The sequence below is a fragment of the Ceratotherium simum genome, chromosome 9 (genome assembly GCF_057802395.1).
Source record: "Ceratotherium simum simum isolate JZ-2026a chromosome 9, ASM5780239v1, whole genome shotgun sequence".
NCBI classification, from domain to species: domain Eukaryota; kingdom Metazoa; phylum Chordata; class Mammalia; order Perissodactyla; family Rhinocerotidae; genus Ceratotherium; species Ceratotherium simum.
Window position 1 is genome coordinate 64,583,364 of NC_141908.1, and position 16,050 is coordinate 64,599,413.

The 16,050-nt window shown below is 33.3% G+C and overlaps 1 protein-coding gene across 1 annotated transcript in view; it reads right to left on the minus strand.

Moving 5' to 3' along the window:
* Nucleotides 1-341: 341 nt before the first annotated feature.
* The window catches only part of ZSWIM2 (zinc finger SWIM-type containing 2), a 30,774-nt gene continuing 15,065 nt past the window's right edge, over nt 342-16,050 (minus strand). Inside the window, exons 4-10 of the mRNA XM_087434961.1 lie at nt 11,470-11,680; nt 10,502-10,549; nt 9,870-10,121; nt 6,005-6,089; nt 5,167-5,279; nt 2,720-2,873; nt 342-1,244 (exon numbers count right to left, since the gene is read on the minus strand). Coding sequence (XP_087291087.1) covers nt 432-1,244; nt 2,720-2,873; nt 5,167-5,279; nt 6,005-6,089; nt 9,870-10,121; nt 10,502-10,549; nt 11,470-11,680 — 1,676 coding nt within the window. The 3' untranslated portion in view covers nt 342-431. The remainder of the gene's footprint in view (nt 1,245-2,719; nt 2,874-5,166; nt 5,280-6,004; nt 6,090-9,869; nt 10,122-10,501; nt 10,550-11,469; nt 11,681-16,050) is intronic.

Here is a 16,050-nt window from a genome sequence, read left to right on the forward strand (position 1 = left end):
GATTTTCCTATAGGTTTGTGGTGATTATCAATGCAAGAAAATGCAAAAAAGACATAAGTACCCAGAGAGAATCTCTGCATGTTATATGTTATCAAGTGGAATGTCTGAAAACGGTGACTCAATGCAAGGAAAATCTATTTTCTTTTCTTAAAAATAATTATTTTAATTAGTGTAAAATCAGATATAAAAGTTCTAAAAATTATTTATAATTCATAAAATCCTGAACATATCATTGAGACACCTAATGCTTTAAGTTTTATAAGGAATGGGATCATTTCCTTTAAGCATAGTTATTCATAGACGAGTATGCAAAATAACAATAGAGAATTTTATATACGTTTGTCAAGAGTATACAGTGTTTTTATGTTCTACATAAAACATTTTTATGTTCAATATTCAAATATTTTCTGATGTTAATCAAAAATACATTTTCATAACTGAACTCCTTCCAATATTAAAGATAGCTCAGTACTTTCTGTATTTAAAGGGTAAGATATAGGCCTTCTTGATAGATGACTACATTTTTGTCTAATTTTCCCCGTACAATTATTATGCCTTTTAGACAAACTAAGTTTAGTTGTACCCCAATTGACAATGAGATTTAAATCTTCTGGAAGTGAAGAATTGGATCTCCTGCTGTCCTCTCTTATTTTAGTACCAAGAGTCGTCTTTAGATTGTGGTTAACACATTTACAGTCTTTGGTCATCTTCTGGCTTTGATGAGTGTGGTATTTTTCATTGATACAAGGGTTTTCCATTCCAGTGGGACATATAATATTCTTGTGATCAATAGAAGGAAGAAATGTTTGTGATGATATTTTCTCAAAGGATCCAGTGGGTAAATCTTGAAGATACCTTGGGAAATGTTGGCAAATTTTATATTCATAGATTAATTTTCTTGAATTTGAATCATCTAATTTGATAGAAAATAGATCATTAATTGTTATATTCTGATAGGTATCTGTTGGACTTTGAGGTGTGTTTAACTTTTTAGAATTACATTGAGGTATACTAGGTAAAATTCCAAGTCTATTTTGTTTTAAGACTAGTCCAGTACCAGGAATAAAAAGTTCTGGTTCTTCCTGTTTTAACAGATGAGTGATGTCTGTGTTTGAAACAGACTGATGTGCGTGTCCATTCACTGCTGTATTGTTCCAGGTTAAAGGATTATATATAACTTGTCCATCAACAGGGCATGAATTGCACTTGTGGAATAACCAACTGTCAATACATTTCCTATGAAACTTTAAAAGAAAAAAGGTTATAAATTAATCAGAGATATAAGTATCTGTTTATAATGTATATTATCTATGTAAATTTCCCCCAGTTTCATTATTGTGTTACTATTAAAGCTATTTAGCAAAATTTGAAGCTAATTATAATTTATCAAGTTTTGTGGAAATATTTTGAAGAGGTTCTCTCAAAAACGGAATTGGTTATGGACTGATCTCCATTTTCAACATTAAAATGGAAAGCCTTATATGGATATCAATTTTGTAATTTCATTAAAAACTCACTACTTACTGAAGCCATTACTTTCACTGATGCTTTCTAATGAATGAAAATTATTAAGTAATAAAAAAAGTCATAACCAACTGGAGTTGAAAATAGATCTGATGACAGTTGGATATAAAATAAATCACATTCGTGGGAAGAAAACAAACTTTCAGACATTTTAAGTAAGAGTGAATCTAAAGCTTTAAATGTTTGTTTATTGGAACAACTTTATATCAGAAAATAAACTATATAGTTTACCATATAGGTTACCAGCTATATAGTGATCAAGCAACGTTCGACTGATTCCAGCGAGTTTGTCACCAGCTATCCGACCCAAGTTTCTTAAAGGAAGTTCCAACAACATTTAATAGTTCCTCAAAGTTGTTTTTCAGAGGGATGAACAGCCACCCACCAGCTTAAACCAGCTCAAATTGGCCCAAACCACACTACAGGAATAATGCCTGTGCAAAAGAATGTACAAAAGTAAGCTTTGCTTCATTATAGTACTAGAATCACTACCCTGGGAGGAGCTAAAGCCTTATTAACATAACATGCAATGTATGTGGAGGCAGGTATTTGAACTGCTCATGTGCCAGCCTCTGCCCGCCTCTACATGGAATGACAAAACTCCCTCTTGCATGTTTGTTCTCTACTGCAAGTAAAAGGCACCCGCTCTCCTTGTTTGGGGAGCCATAGGTTTGTGAAATTATTCCCTATGGTCTCCATTTTGTTTGCTGCATGCCGTAAACAAAATTTTGCTTTGTGTGACAACTATTCCTGGCGTAGGTTTTGATTTTAACTCACCAAGAAGTGGATTCACTTGGTCCAGTAACAAGTTCATTTGAAATAATAATTAACTATGTCAAATTAAGAATTTCTGTTTCATCCAAAGAATCACAAAAATATATTAAAAAGTTAGTATTCTATAAGCTTTTTCTTTTTACTGATAACTAAAATAGATAAAGGAATCTAACCTAAAGTGCCATTTTATCTTTTCCAGATAGTATATACAGAAATGAGTCCTAATCAACAGGAAGCCACCCTTAGTGGGCGGAGCTGCCTTCTCAATAGTCTCTGCTGCAGCTCTCCTACATACACTGTTCAATTTGGACATCTCTGTACATAGTACCACTAAAAAGTAAAACAAGAGACTTAAGTCATCACTTCATTTGTGAAAACTGGCCCTACAGCGAAAGTCAAACTAAAATGATGTGACTTCTACCTTGTGAGTACATGGCAGCAATCTTGCGTGTTGACCAAGATGAAATGCCTTCAAACAAAGTCGACACTGGAAGCCTGGAGCGAGCAGCTTACTACTCTTTGTAATCAGTAAGAGAGGCAGTGACTTCACCACATGTTTTGGTGTGTAAACCTGGCTGAATGAGAATAAGCAGAGAGACATGGATGTTCATATGTGATTACAGATCAGGAAGTAATCAATAGCACAGGTAATAACCTCCATATAAATAATGTAAACCAACCCAATGTTTTCTTGAACTGAAGATAATAAATCCCACACATGATAAAGTAAAAGAAAAACTATTGTATTGATCCTGAACAAGGTGGATCCAACTTCAACATCAACTTCATAAAGAACAAAATTTAATTTAGTCACTTCAAGTAATACTAACCTGAAATTTTTTGATTTGCACTTTTTCACGTCAATGAAATCAGAACAGAATTTTGATGAGAACCATATACTCAAATTATTTCAGTCTGAGCCAACACTTAAGCTTGTGTTTACAAAAATACAACCCAATTCACACTGCCATCTGGTAGGAAGTAAGGTGCATGGTAAGCTACATGAAATATTCCAGGTTACTATGATGAATTGGTAGATCATAATCTATAAGGAAACTTGTTTTCCTTGGGGTATATACTTACCACTTCAGTATTGTTAGACCATGTTAATATGAATCTAACAGCACCAACCAACATAACTAAGATCATACAATGTAAATTAACTGCTGTTTGATGCATTAGCAATGGATAAAACAAATATTTAAAAACAAAATCCTGGTTAAAAGGTTAGATGCATTCCTATTATTCAAAAGTCATTTAGAACAAAGTTCATAGGTATTCTTCGGAAAAGTTTATACTTTACTCTACAGATATACTTCCATCATGTTACAGAAATTGCTTTTACCAAGGTCATCTGATTGTCAACCAAAAAAAAAAAACAACACCTGTGTATTTTTATTATTATTTAAGGTTGTTAACCACTTTTTTTTTTAGCTTGAAATGCTCTCCTTTTATTTATTCCCCTTTCCCTGCCTAGAATGTCCTTCTACCCCTAATGTTCTCTTGTTTCCCCCTACAATATCTCCTAAACCCTTGTCACATAATTTATCAGTCTAATAGGTTGAAGTGTGATACCCAGCCAGGGCCAGGGGAAATGGAGCTGCAGAGCCTTTGTATAGGCTCATTTTATACCCACAAGGCATTTTACCTTCTACAAGAGCTGTGGTCTTGGGAGGGTGGAGTACCCACAGGGCACAGGCTAAATATCCACTGGGTTGGATGGAAACATGTATATATAATATATAAATATATGAGCAAAATTTTGGGGAGGTTAATTCATTGAAATTATTATTTTTTTTAATAATTTCAATTTTATCCCATTTTTTTTTTTTTTTTTGTGAGGAAGATCAGCCCTGAGCTAACATCCATGCTAATCCTCCTCTTTTTGCTGAGGAAGACTGGCTCTGAGCTAACGTCTATTGCCAATCCTCCTCATTTTTTTTTCCCCAAAGCCCCAGGAGATAGTTGTATGTCATAGTTGCACATCATTCTAGTTGCTGTATGTGGGACACGGCCTCAGCATGGCCAGAGAAGTGGTGTGTGGGTGCGCGCCAGGGGATCTGAACCCGGGCCGCCAGTAGCGGAGCGTGCGCACTTAACCGCTAAGCCACGGGGCCAGCCCTATCCCATCCTTTTAAATGATCTCTTTTGTATGTTTTATAGTGTACCTAATACATTAATAATACACAGTATGTTTAATGTTCTTTAATTGATAAGGACTATGACAAAAGTTCATACTTATGACAATAGCCCAATCAGTGTTCTGAAATACAACCAATCCGCTCAGCACTTGTCCTCCCTGGGGGTGGAAGAGAGAGGGAATGAGGCAGAAAAGACTTCCTTCCCCTAGAGGCCAATTACTTCAAAGGAAATATCAAATCCCACTATATTTTTTCTTTTTATAACTTATATCAGTTCTAATTTTACATTTATTTAGATGATCATTTAATTACTGAGGAAACTACTACCTCCCTAATACCTAGTACAATCTCTGGTAGAATTAATAATAATAACAGACGACATTATTTGAATATGTAAAGTGTGTATTAACTCATTTCATACTCACAAAATTCCTGAGGCTGCTTTTATAATTATCCCCATTTTAAAAATGAAGAAAATTTGGCAGAGATAAGTGAAATAATTAGCCCAAAAGCCATATAGCCAACTTGTGGTTGAACTAGGATTGGTTTCAGACTGTCTGACTCCAGAGGCTTGCTCTTCACTTGCATACTCTAGGGCAACCTAGTACATAATAAGTGCTCAATGTATATTTATTGAATAAAGAAATGAATAAAACTTATTCACACTGAAAAATTATCTAAATATCCCAAGTCATACAAGAAATGTAAATTTCACTGAGAATCTCACCCCTGCTTTTCTTGAAAATGTGGCATGTTTTCTTCTTCCTCGTCTTTAATATCTCTACATTTTATAATTTCATCTGATCTTTTTTCTAGTGATTTCCATCTTTGATTTCTCTTCTGTAATAGGTAAAAAGTAGATGTTACTTTGCAAATCATGGAAATTTTTATTTCGTGGATTAAAATTAGTAGGCTGCATGTCAATAACATAATAATGTGAATAATAAAGAGTCATAGTTTTTAAACATACCTATTTTTTACCACCTTAAAGGATTTTCAAATTATTAGTGAGTCTAATATACTATTGCACAGCTACTATACTAACATTACTTTTTAAGGTAAAAATATTAATCAATAATGGTAATTGTGGATATTTCACCTCATGTGGTAAGTAGAAGGTAGCATTATTCTTTAGCACCAGAAGATTCTTATTTTTTAAGGGTACAGTTCAAACGTTTGCATAAAATTCCATGAGTTTCATTATTGTCAATGTAAGAAATTTTAAAACCAGAAATGGTGTCAGTGTTAATTTGTAATGTTGAGATCTTTTTTAAAAATGAATTTTCAAGTTTGATGGCTGCAATTCCTGTCTTTAAGATTTATGTATAACGTCATCAGATGTTTGTTATTGTGCTGGATTTTATAAATTACCAACGTGAGAACTAGTTGCCTTGTACGTCCCTATGAAAAAGAGTTTTCCTAAAAATATGGTCTTAGATTTTTACTAAAAACGATCAGCTCTATTACAAAGTGTTATATATTCTTATTATTCTTAGATTTACTTTACTTAGATTTACAACAGGACAAATACAAACACTATATGAAATTCAAGATGGATACTGTACCTCACGAAATGTAAATGGGTGAGAAGGATGGCAGCAGCTATCAAAACATTCTTGGCATAAGTGATATTCTACACATTTGGTACACCTAAAGATACAAAACACCAAAACATACAAGAAAAACATCCGATTATTTTGATGTTTTTGGTGAAAAATTTTAGCCAAACTTTCCTGGGAACTGTGCAGATATAACAAGGCCTACCTTAAGTCTCTTCCTATATTAGTTTCCTGTTGCTACTATAATAAATTACTGTCACCGACTAGGTGCCTCGAGAACCTCAAGAGTGAGTTTAGAAGCAATTAACTGTTTTTCCAAGTTGTTTCTTTTCCTTTTGTATGTTAAGGAGATGTAACCACCAGCCATCCTGAAACTGACCAAGCCTCACCACAAAAGCTATGCCCATGACCTTTGCCTTATTTTTAATGCAAAGATCTCTCCAGGAGGAGTTTAGGCCCCATTATGTGGAAGCATGTTCTCCAAATGAGCCTGTGCAAGTGAATAGCCACCTCTCCCTTTTGAATATTCATTTCCCAACCAGATAAAATTTCCTGCTTCCCTTTGTTTGGGGACGCCATGACTCTGGAAATGATTCCTCATGTCCTCCTATTTGCTGCAAATACACTTTACTTTGTGAGACAACTTCCACTGGTGTAGAGTCTTATTTAACACACCAGGAGGTGACACTTGGTTCAGTAACATTACAACAAATTTAGCAGCTTAAACTACACAAATTTATTATCTTATAAATTTCATAGGATAGATGTCTGACATGGGGCTCAATGGGCTAAAATCAAGGGGTCCGCGGGGTTACATTTTTTTTTGGCCGCTTTAGAGGAGATCTGTTTCCTTGCCCTTTCCATCTTCGAGAGCTTAGCTTATGGCCCTTTCCTCCATCGTCAAAACAAGTAGTGCAACATCTCTCTGGGCCTTTATTCCACAGTCACATTTCCCTCTTACTCTCTTCTTTGCCTCCCTCTTCCACTTTTAAGAACTGTTGTGATTACACTGGGCCCAGGCAATCCAGGATAATCTCTTTATTTCAAGGTCAGGTGATTAGCAACCTTAATTCCATCTCTGCAACCTTAATTCTCCTATGACATGTAACCTAACATACAGATTCCCAGCGTAAAACTGTGGATGTGTTTGTGACAGCATTATTTTGCCTACTACACATCCCTTCCATGATGTCTTCCTGAAGTACTTGAGCTTTCGTTTACCTTTCTCTAAATTCCTATAGGATCTGCAGCCCATTAGATATTCTACCATTTGATTATCCAATTGTGTTTTCCAATTGTTTCATGAAAGCTAGAGTTATACTTAGCAGAATACTTCTTATAAACAGGAATTGTATTCTATTCTCTCTTTTTTCTCTCAAAATAGAAAAACCTATATGTATAAAAATTTATCAATAAAAACTATTGATAAATCTAAAAAAACTTCACTTTCCACAGAAGCTCATCTCAAACTTATATCATTTATAAAAATTTTTCCAAAGCAGAGATTTTAATTTACTTGCAGCAATATTCACCAAACAAATAATATTTTGAGCAGTAATCAAATGAACTTATATTCTTACTCAAATTATCAAAGATTAGAAGACTATTTCCATGAGAAATTTTGGAAAATATGTTTTTCAGACATCTTAGCAGCAAGTGCTAATTTATTCATTATTACTATTTATACATACAGGGAAGATTCTTAATAATATCAATCAATCAGAGCAATGGTGCACTTTCTTTGACACATCAAAATATGCTGGGCTAAAAAAGTTAAGCATCTCTATATTTTAATATACATATATATGATATTTTTAGAATTCACTTCTCAAAAGATGAGTAGCTGCATTGTGAACTTGAATGAAGAAGAACTGAAAAGCTTTCTAGTTTATCTTGTCTCCTGCTCAATCTACTCCTAAAATTTCTGGAAGCAGTTTTGCAGCCTAATGACTGAAATGTCAGTATTTGAGGGAATGGAAGGAGGGCGAAGTCACAAACGTTGGAAATGCATTCTTTAATTTGTAAAAGAAGATTGCTACAGAGGTGAAAAACTGTGAGCCAAGCTCATAGAGAAGTATTCTCAAAGGAGAGTGTAGAGCAGTGGGCAGGGAACAGAACAGTGGAGATGCCTGTATTGAGGGGTAGTAGGAAGAATCATCCACGAGGACAGAAAGATCAATCAGAAAGCTCAGAATGACAGAGGCGTGCACCGTCGTGAACAAAATACTTAAAAGCAAGATTTGAGATAATCTACCAAAAGCACACAATAACCATTTGAGGAATACGTGACTACGAGGACCGAGAATGTTACACCGTGGCTCTTCCGTGTCCTTGTCCTCCACAGCTGTTCCTCTCAACCCCCTCTTTCACTTGTTACCTTAGCCCCTTACCAGTTCTTATCCACCCCTCTTGAAAAAATTTAAATTGCCCCAACAACGGCTGCCAATCCCAAAGACCAATCTTTCCTTTCCCCAGAACCCTCTTTAACAAACATTCCCGAAACTAGCTGAACACCTTCTACTAAACTTCTATAAAAATTCTGCCCTTCTTCCTCAAGTTAAACGCTCCTTTGGAGCCTTCTTGGGCCAGCCACTTTCCAATGAAGACTTTTGCTAATGGCGCTCTGGTTGATTTTCTTCTCTGTGACACACAGAGGAAACAAAGGACTAAAACAGTTCACAAGAGAAAGATATCATTTGCTGTTGGGAATGACAAAAAAGTTTTATGGTCTTATGAGAGGGTTTTAAAAAAATATATTAATTGGGCTCATCATAATGTTATTCCAAGAAGACTGAAAAGTAAACATTTTAGAAAAATATTTAACAAAGATTGAAACAAAATATTTTTTTCTTAAATATACAGTTAACCTCAAATTTTAATTGAGAAAATACAATTTTCTAAGCATAACAATTAATTGATGTTTTATTGTGGCAATTGTGGGAAAGTTTGGGGATTACTCACAAAAGTAATGAAAATTGTTTTCTCTAATAAGTATAGGCACACCTCGGAGATATTGCAGGTTCTGTTCTAGACGACCCCAATAAAGCGACTATTGCAAAAAAGCTAGTCACACAAATTTTTTGGTTTCCCAGTGCATATGAAAGTTATACTTACACTATACTGTAGTCTATTAAGTGTGCAACAGCATTATATCTAAAGAAACAATGAATATACCTTATCAAAATGTGACACAGAGACACGAAGGAAACAAATGCTGTTGGAAAAATGGCGCCGATAGACTTGCTTGATGCAGGGTTACCATAAACTTTCAATTTGTAAAAAAAAACAATATCTGTGAAGTGCACAAAGCGAAGTGCAATAAAATGCGGTATGCCTGTATCTTCTTGTTGTTTTTGTTGAGATATAAGATACGAAAGGAAACAAAACATGTACTCATTGCAATATGGAGTAGAGGGAACTCAATTAAATGTTCAGTCGATCTAGTCAATATCCTTCTGGCTCAGTCCTAGGAGTTTCTGGCCATGATCTCATTGGTGGTTTAAAGAAAGTTACAGGGGTGAGAGGTCTAGCAGGGCTCTGAGCTTGGAAATTTATCTTGGCCAAAGCAACAAAGCCTATGTCCAGAGCCTCGAGGATAGGATGCTACTTCAGACTCTCAGTCTAGACTGGAGTACAAAGCCAATACTTTTGTGTAAGTGAAGAAAATATAACAACTGGAGTTCTTGAGGTACTGGGCTGGCAGAGATCACCAGTCTGGTAATTCTAAGTAAGCAGCCCTGACTTAAGGCAAACACACTACATAAAGGAGGAAGATGGCAGCCTAGAAGACTGGTACTCTAATGCTCAAAGTTTCCTAAAGTTAAAAAAAAAAGTTAGAATACAGGTTTATAATTTTACTGATGACACTTACTTATAACATTTCCCCTCAATTGGAAATTGTTTACAGTTGTTACAGGGAATTCCAAGGTGTTTGTCTAGTCGCTCTTTCTCAGCTACAGTCACAAGTTTGCTAGAGTTTTTGAATTCCTCTAAAATAAGTTTTAATGGTGCAAACTCTTTCCTACACAGAGGACATTTCAACATGGAAGTGTTCGATGTCATATTCTGAAAATTAGCTAAGATCTTCACGCATTTTATATGAATACTATTTCCACAGCCAAACCTGTTAGAAATAAAATTCAAGTTTACCAATTTGTATACAGTGAAGTTATATACATATATTTGTATAAATACAATTTTCTGTGCTACCATAAAAATATATTCTGAACTGATTTTCCAAAACATAGCTTGATTACATACATAAACACTATCTTTTCTATTTATCTGTTTATCTTTTCTAAACACTATAAATCTATAATCTTTAATTTAGTACACCAGAATTCCAAACAAATACTCTATTCCAATGAAATGCTGGTAAAAGATTTTGAATTATTAAATTATTTTTATTTTAAAAGTGAGAATGAATACAGTCTTGATAAAATGAAAAATTATAACAATAATTATTTCTTAAACAGAATGCATCACGGAGAGCAGAGATGTCACCTTATTTTTCCAGAAATCACACAACGTGTGGTAGTACCCAGTAAATATCTGCTGAGAGAAATAATATTTTGGGAAATAGTTAATAATTTTAAACTATGCAATAGAAGCACAGCCACATGAAAAACTACAATGTGGATGAGAATTTTGGCTAATAATCAGGAGAAAAAAAGAATGAAAAAGTTTAATAGCAAATGATTGCCCAAATTTTTCCAAGTCCAACTTTACAGTGCCTTGAAGCATGATATAAATATTACATTCTCAATAAACATTTGGTGAAACTTTGAATTATTTAAGTTTAAAGATAGAGTTTTAAAAAACCAAAAAGAATTTTTATAGTTTTAAGGTAAATTAATCTTTACTTTCAGGAAACTTTCTGTAACTACTCTAAGTTATGGCATTTATTCATGTGTATAAAAGTAAAAATTATCTCACTTTAATAACTTTAATAACTAAAGTGGAAAGAGGAATTGAGTGAAGTTTTAATTTTCACCCTTTAAGAGGCAGCCCAGAAACATGTAGACTAAGAACAGGACCTCCCACAACAGATGCATTAGGAAACAAAAGAAGGCCAATTAAATATAATTGCTTAAACCTATTGTTTCTCTATCAACATGTCTCATAACATAATCAATTACAAACATTAAATTAGAATTTTTTCAGAAGTTTTTATTTTTATTTTTTAATTAATTAATTAATTTATTGTGAGGAAGATCAGCCCTGAGCTAACATCTACCAATTTTCCTCTTTTTGCTGAGGAAGACTGGCCCTGGGCTAACATTCGTGCTCATCTTCCCCCACTTTATATGGGACGCCGCCACAGCATGGCTTGACAAGTAGTGTGTCAGTGCACGCCCGGGATCCGAACTGGCGAACCCCGCACCACTGCAGCAGATCGCGAGCACTTAACTGCTTGCGCCACTGGGCCATCCCCCATAAGTTTTTAGAATCTAAAGAAAAAAACATGTCACCTGCAAAAGGTGACAGGGAGCTTTTTCTCTAAAAATACTTCATGACAAATAGAGCAGATATCATCTGAACCAATTTCTTTCTGTTTAATGCACTCAGCTTCTCCAATATGTGCATTTTCGTCCTCCGTTCTTTGTTGAAGAGTTTGAATTCGGTGTATCCCCCGAAGCAAGTCATTGATTTCTCTTTCCGTGAGACCTAACTGCAAAGCAGCTGGTGAAAAATCCCAAAGTATGAAAGTTCAGTGGCAAAACTGGAGATACAGAAATGTAACAACTTATGCTGAAAGTTAGAATTTTCTTTCAAATATCAGAAAGACAGTTTTGGTTGAATTATTACACTGACATTTACCATTTTTGTATTTCTTTCAGAGCCAAAAAATCAGAAAAGAGTCATTTATAAAAAGAATGGAAATTATCTCTTTCTTTCTTGTTACCGAAAAGTCAGTGCAAACAGTGCATTAGAAGAGTTTTGGATTATTATATGATAATGTTCATCCTTGGATTGGTGTTATAATCATGTCTTACATTTTGATCTGTTCAACTTGTCCATAAACAAATATATTGTCAAGATACAAAAGTATTAAAAGAAATGGGTGCAAATACATAAAGGGGAAACAGAGATATTTTGAGTAATTAGTGTAATTAATATTTGTTAGATGAATAAATGAATGAATGGATAAAGGGAGAGCAAGACTCAATTAATTGTGCCTATTTTCCTGTCTCAGTTTCATGTGCCTACAAGAGTGTCTTGGTGGCCATGTCCTTCATAGATTTGGTCAGTATTCTTCAGGACAATCTATAAGAGCTACACTGCCTGTACCCTTGGCGTGTGCATTCTTTGAATTCTAAATTTTCTCCATCCTACTGTCCTTATAAGAAATTGTATTCTAAGTACATATAGTTTGGATCAGTGCATCCTAGATTCTTTATTCCCTGGCCCATCCCCATGCTCCTTTCCCTTAAACTGCCATAATTTAAATGCCAGGTGTTATTGGCCCTCCGGAGTTCTATTCATTTTATACATTCTTTAACACATATAGATCAAAAAATTATTTGCAAGATAATGAAAAGCTCCATTTTCCTGGAAAGACTCCCAATTAAACACTAAAAATACTGAAAATATCATAGATACATTTCAATACAGAAATCTCTGTTCCTTGTTTGAGGTGGGGTGGCAGGTGGGATGTAGGAGTAATTAACCATTACTTTGGAGAAGAAGGGCTATTTGTCACAGAGACACAGCAGCATCTGCTCCCTAAAAAAAATGGGGAGGAAAATGAAGAACAAAAGATGTGCTTTGCGGAATACAGATTTTCTAAGGCAGCAGAAATACTGAAACACAAAAGTTCATAAAAGGAGCTGGCCATAAACCGTTCTGTGTGGTATAACATGAATTGGAAAATAAAAGGGAGAAACAAACTCTTCTGAAATTAATTTGGAAAAATTAATGTATGAGACCATGAAGAATATTCTTTTATAGAGAAGAGCAAGGAATCAGATATCACAATGTATTACAAAAAATAATAAATAATATATAAGAATTCACTAAATAATAGATATTGTGAAACAAGGAGGAAAGAAGCACTATTCAATAACTGTTATTGAGATAACTGAGCGGCAATACGGAGAAAATTTAATTAATTGAAACCAAATACCAACCTCCAACTTATACCAACACAACTACACACGGATGCTATAATGAAAAATAAAAATAAAATAGAAAAACTAGCAGAAAAAACCTCCAAAGGACTCTTTATCAATACTATAGAAGAAAGATAACTTTCAAAGAATTGAAACAATACACATGAAAGGAAAAAATGGTCAGCTTTAACAACACAAAATATCCATATGTACAACAAAATTTAATAAAGCCATATAAAAGAGAATTATAATATTAGGAAAACATTTGCAAAGAGGGGTAATCCCTATATTTAGGAAGAGTTTGTAGTTTTATCCCAATAAATAAATAGCCAAAGTACAATTCACACAAGAAATATGAATAGCAAACAAGGCAATGGGAGATGTTCAATTTCACTAACATCAAAGAAAAGTGAGTCAACATGAGAATGAAGCACAGACACAGAATAAAACTTATTAAATAAGCAAGAATAAATAAATACAATATTACGTTTTGTTTGCTTTATGTATTTTATTTTTGTATTTAAAAATACAAAAGTATATTGTATTTTGTATTAAAATGCTGTTTGGAGGCATTTTAGATCTTCTAAGGGTATGTTAGATGTATAGGAGAATTTAAACTATTTTCTTATTTAATTTACTAGGAATGAATAGATCACTACGAATCTTGTATCTGGCATTTTTTTCTCGCTTTGTGTGACTTCGTCTTTTTTCTAATATTATAGAAATATTACCAACATTACAAAATATTTCTGTGTGTCTTTATTTTCTTTGGGGACTTAAATATGCTGTTAATGTCTTTCACCATATGCTTAGGTAATAAGGTTAAATGTGTCTAAAACATGAATGGAAAAAACTAACAAAACTAGCAGAAAATTGATATATTGCTGAAATTATAAATCAGCAGAAGTATTTTAAAGGCCAATTTGACAGTACATATGGGGGTCAGACATAAAGATAGTAATATTTTTACTTTAAAATCCAATTAATGAGACTTTAGGCAAAAGAAATAACTGAAAAAAGGAAAATCATGTACAAAAAAATGACATGTAGTTAGAAATAAATTAAATGCCTAACAATGGAGTAATGTTAAATAAATTATGATATACTATATACAGTGAAATATGGTAACCATTGATGACTTTAATTACAGAGATTGCATAGCATTGAAAATATTTATAAAGTAACACTTGTGATAAAAGCAGAACACAGAATTCCCACAGACTGTTAGGCAAACATAAAGTCAAAAAGGAAAACAGAAAATAAAAAAGTTCCTTGGGCCGGCCCTGTGGTTTGGTGGTTAAGTGCGCGCGCTGCGATGCTGGTGGCCCGGGTTCGGATCCCGGGTGTGCATCGAGGCACCGCTTCTCCATTCATCCTGAGGCCGAGTCCCACATACAGCAACTAGAAGGATGTGCAGCTACGACATACAACTATCCACTGGGGCTTTGGGGGGAAAAAATAAAATAAATAAAATCTTTAAAAAAAAAAAATAAAAAAAAAAAATAAAAAAGTTCCTTATATCTTAGCGATGGGAATTTAAAAAAAATACTTTAATGTGGTTTTTATTTTATTTGTAAATATTTAATTAAAAAAAGGAACAGATGGCATTTATTAGACGTATTTAGAAGAAACTATTAGGTAATAAATCTAGGTTTTGCTGAGAAACATTTGTTAGGTGATGGAAAAAAGAATGTTCAGTGTTCAAAAACTAATATCTCTATAATAAAATTCCTGCATAATCATCATTGTAGGTCATCAAAAATAAAAGTCTCAGGTTTCTGATATGTAAAACCAGGGTGCAAATAATCGTTTCTAGATTTGTTCTAGAAAATAATCTATGAATGATGTTCAAAACTATCCTCTTTCATTACTAAGTAACCATTTCCTCCACACTTATGTACATACTTTACATAATCCTAATGAATAACTGTTTATAGCTTTCTTTGAATTATTTTAATTTTCATGTATTTTTGTTCTAGCTTTCATCTAAATGATAAATTTCAAGGTCATTAAGACTTCTACTTTCTTTGAATATTTGTGCATATAGAATTTTCTCAATGTTGACTAAAACTTTTAAATATAGGAGATATGAAAAATCTTTTATTTTAGTAGGAAGCATAAATGTTCAAAATTAATATATAGAATTAATTTTAAACATTAAAAAATTTTCTACTATAGACTGATATTTATAAAAAGAATAAGACATAGTTTCTGCCTTTAAGATGTAATCTATGCAGAAATAGAAGTACAATGATGTACACCTGAAATTTTTACAATGTTATAAACCAATGTTACTGCAATAAACAAAAAATAAAAAAAAAAAAAAAAAAAGAAGTACAAAGGATAATACAATATAAAGTATCAGACTGATCCATATGAAATTGTTGCTTTTGTGGATGAAAAAATCCAAATATTAGCAATTCATATTATTCAGTTTATAAAAATCACCTAGCAGATATGCAGTACAATAAATATTGTTAAATTTAATTGAGTAGAGCTGCACCGTCCCACACGATAGCCATTAGTCACATGTGGCTACTGAGCACTTGAAATATGGCTAGTGTACTGAGAAACTGAATTTTTAATTTTGTTTCATTTCAATTTAAATTGAAAACTGATAATCAATAGTTATTGGAAAATTTATAAGTATGTTTGTAACAATGTGGGTATTATGTGAATCTATTTTTCAATGGAATATTTCATGAAGTCTAAATGAAGATCAAGTATTTCTAATGAAAATATAGTATCTGAGTTGAGATGTGCTGGAAATGTAAAATACACACTAGAGTTTGAAGACCATAAAAAAAATATAAAATATCTCATACCTTTTATATTGATTATATGTTGACATGATAATATTTTGATGTATTGGGTTAAATTAAAACATTAAAATTAATTTCCCCTGTTTCTTTTTACTTTTTATTAATACGGCTACTAGAA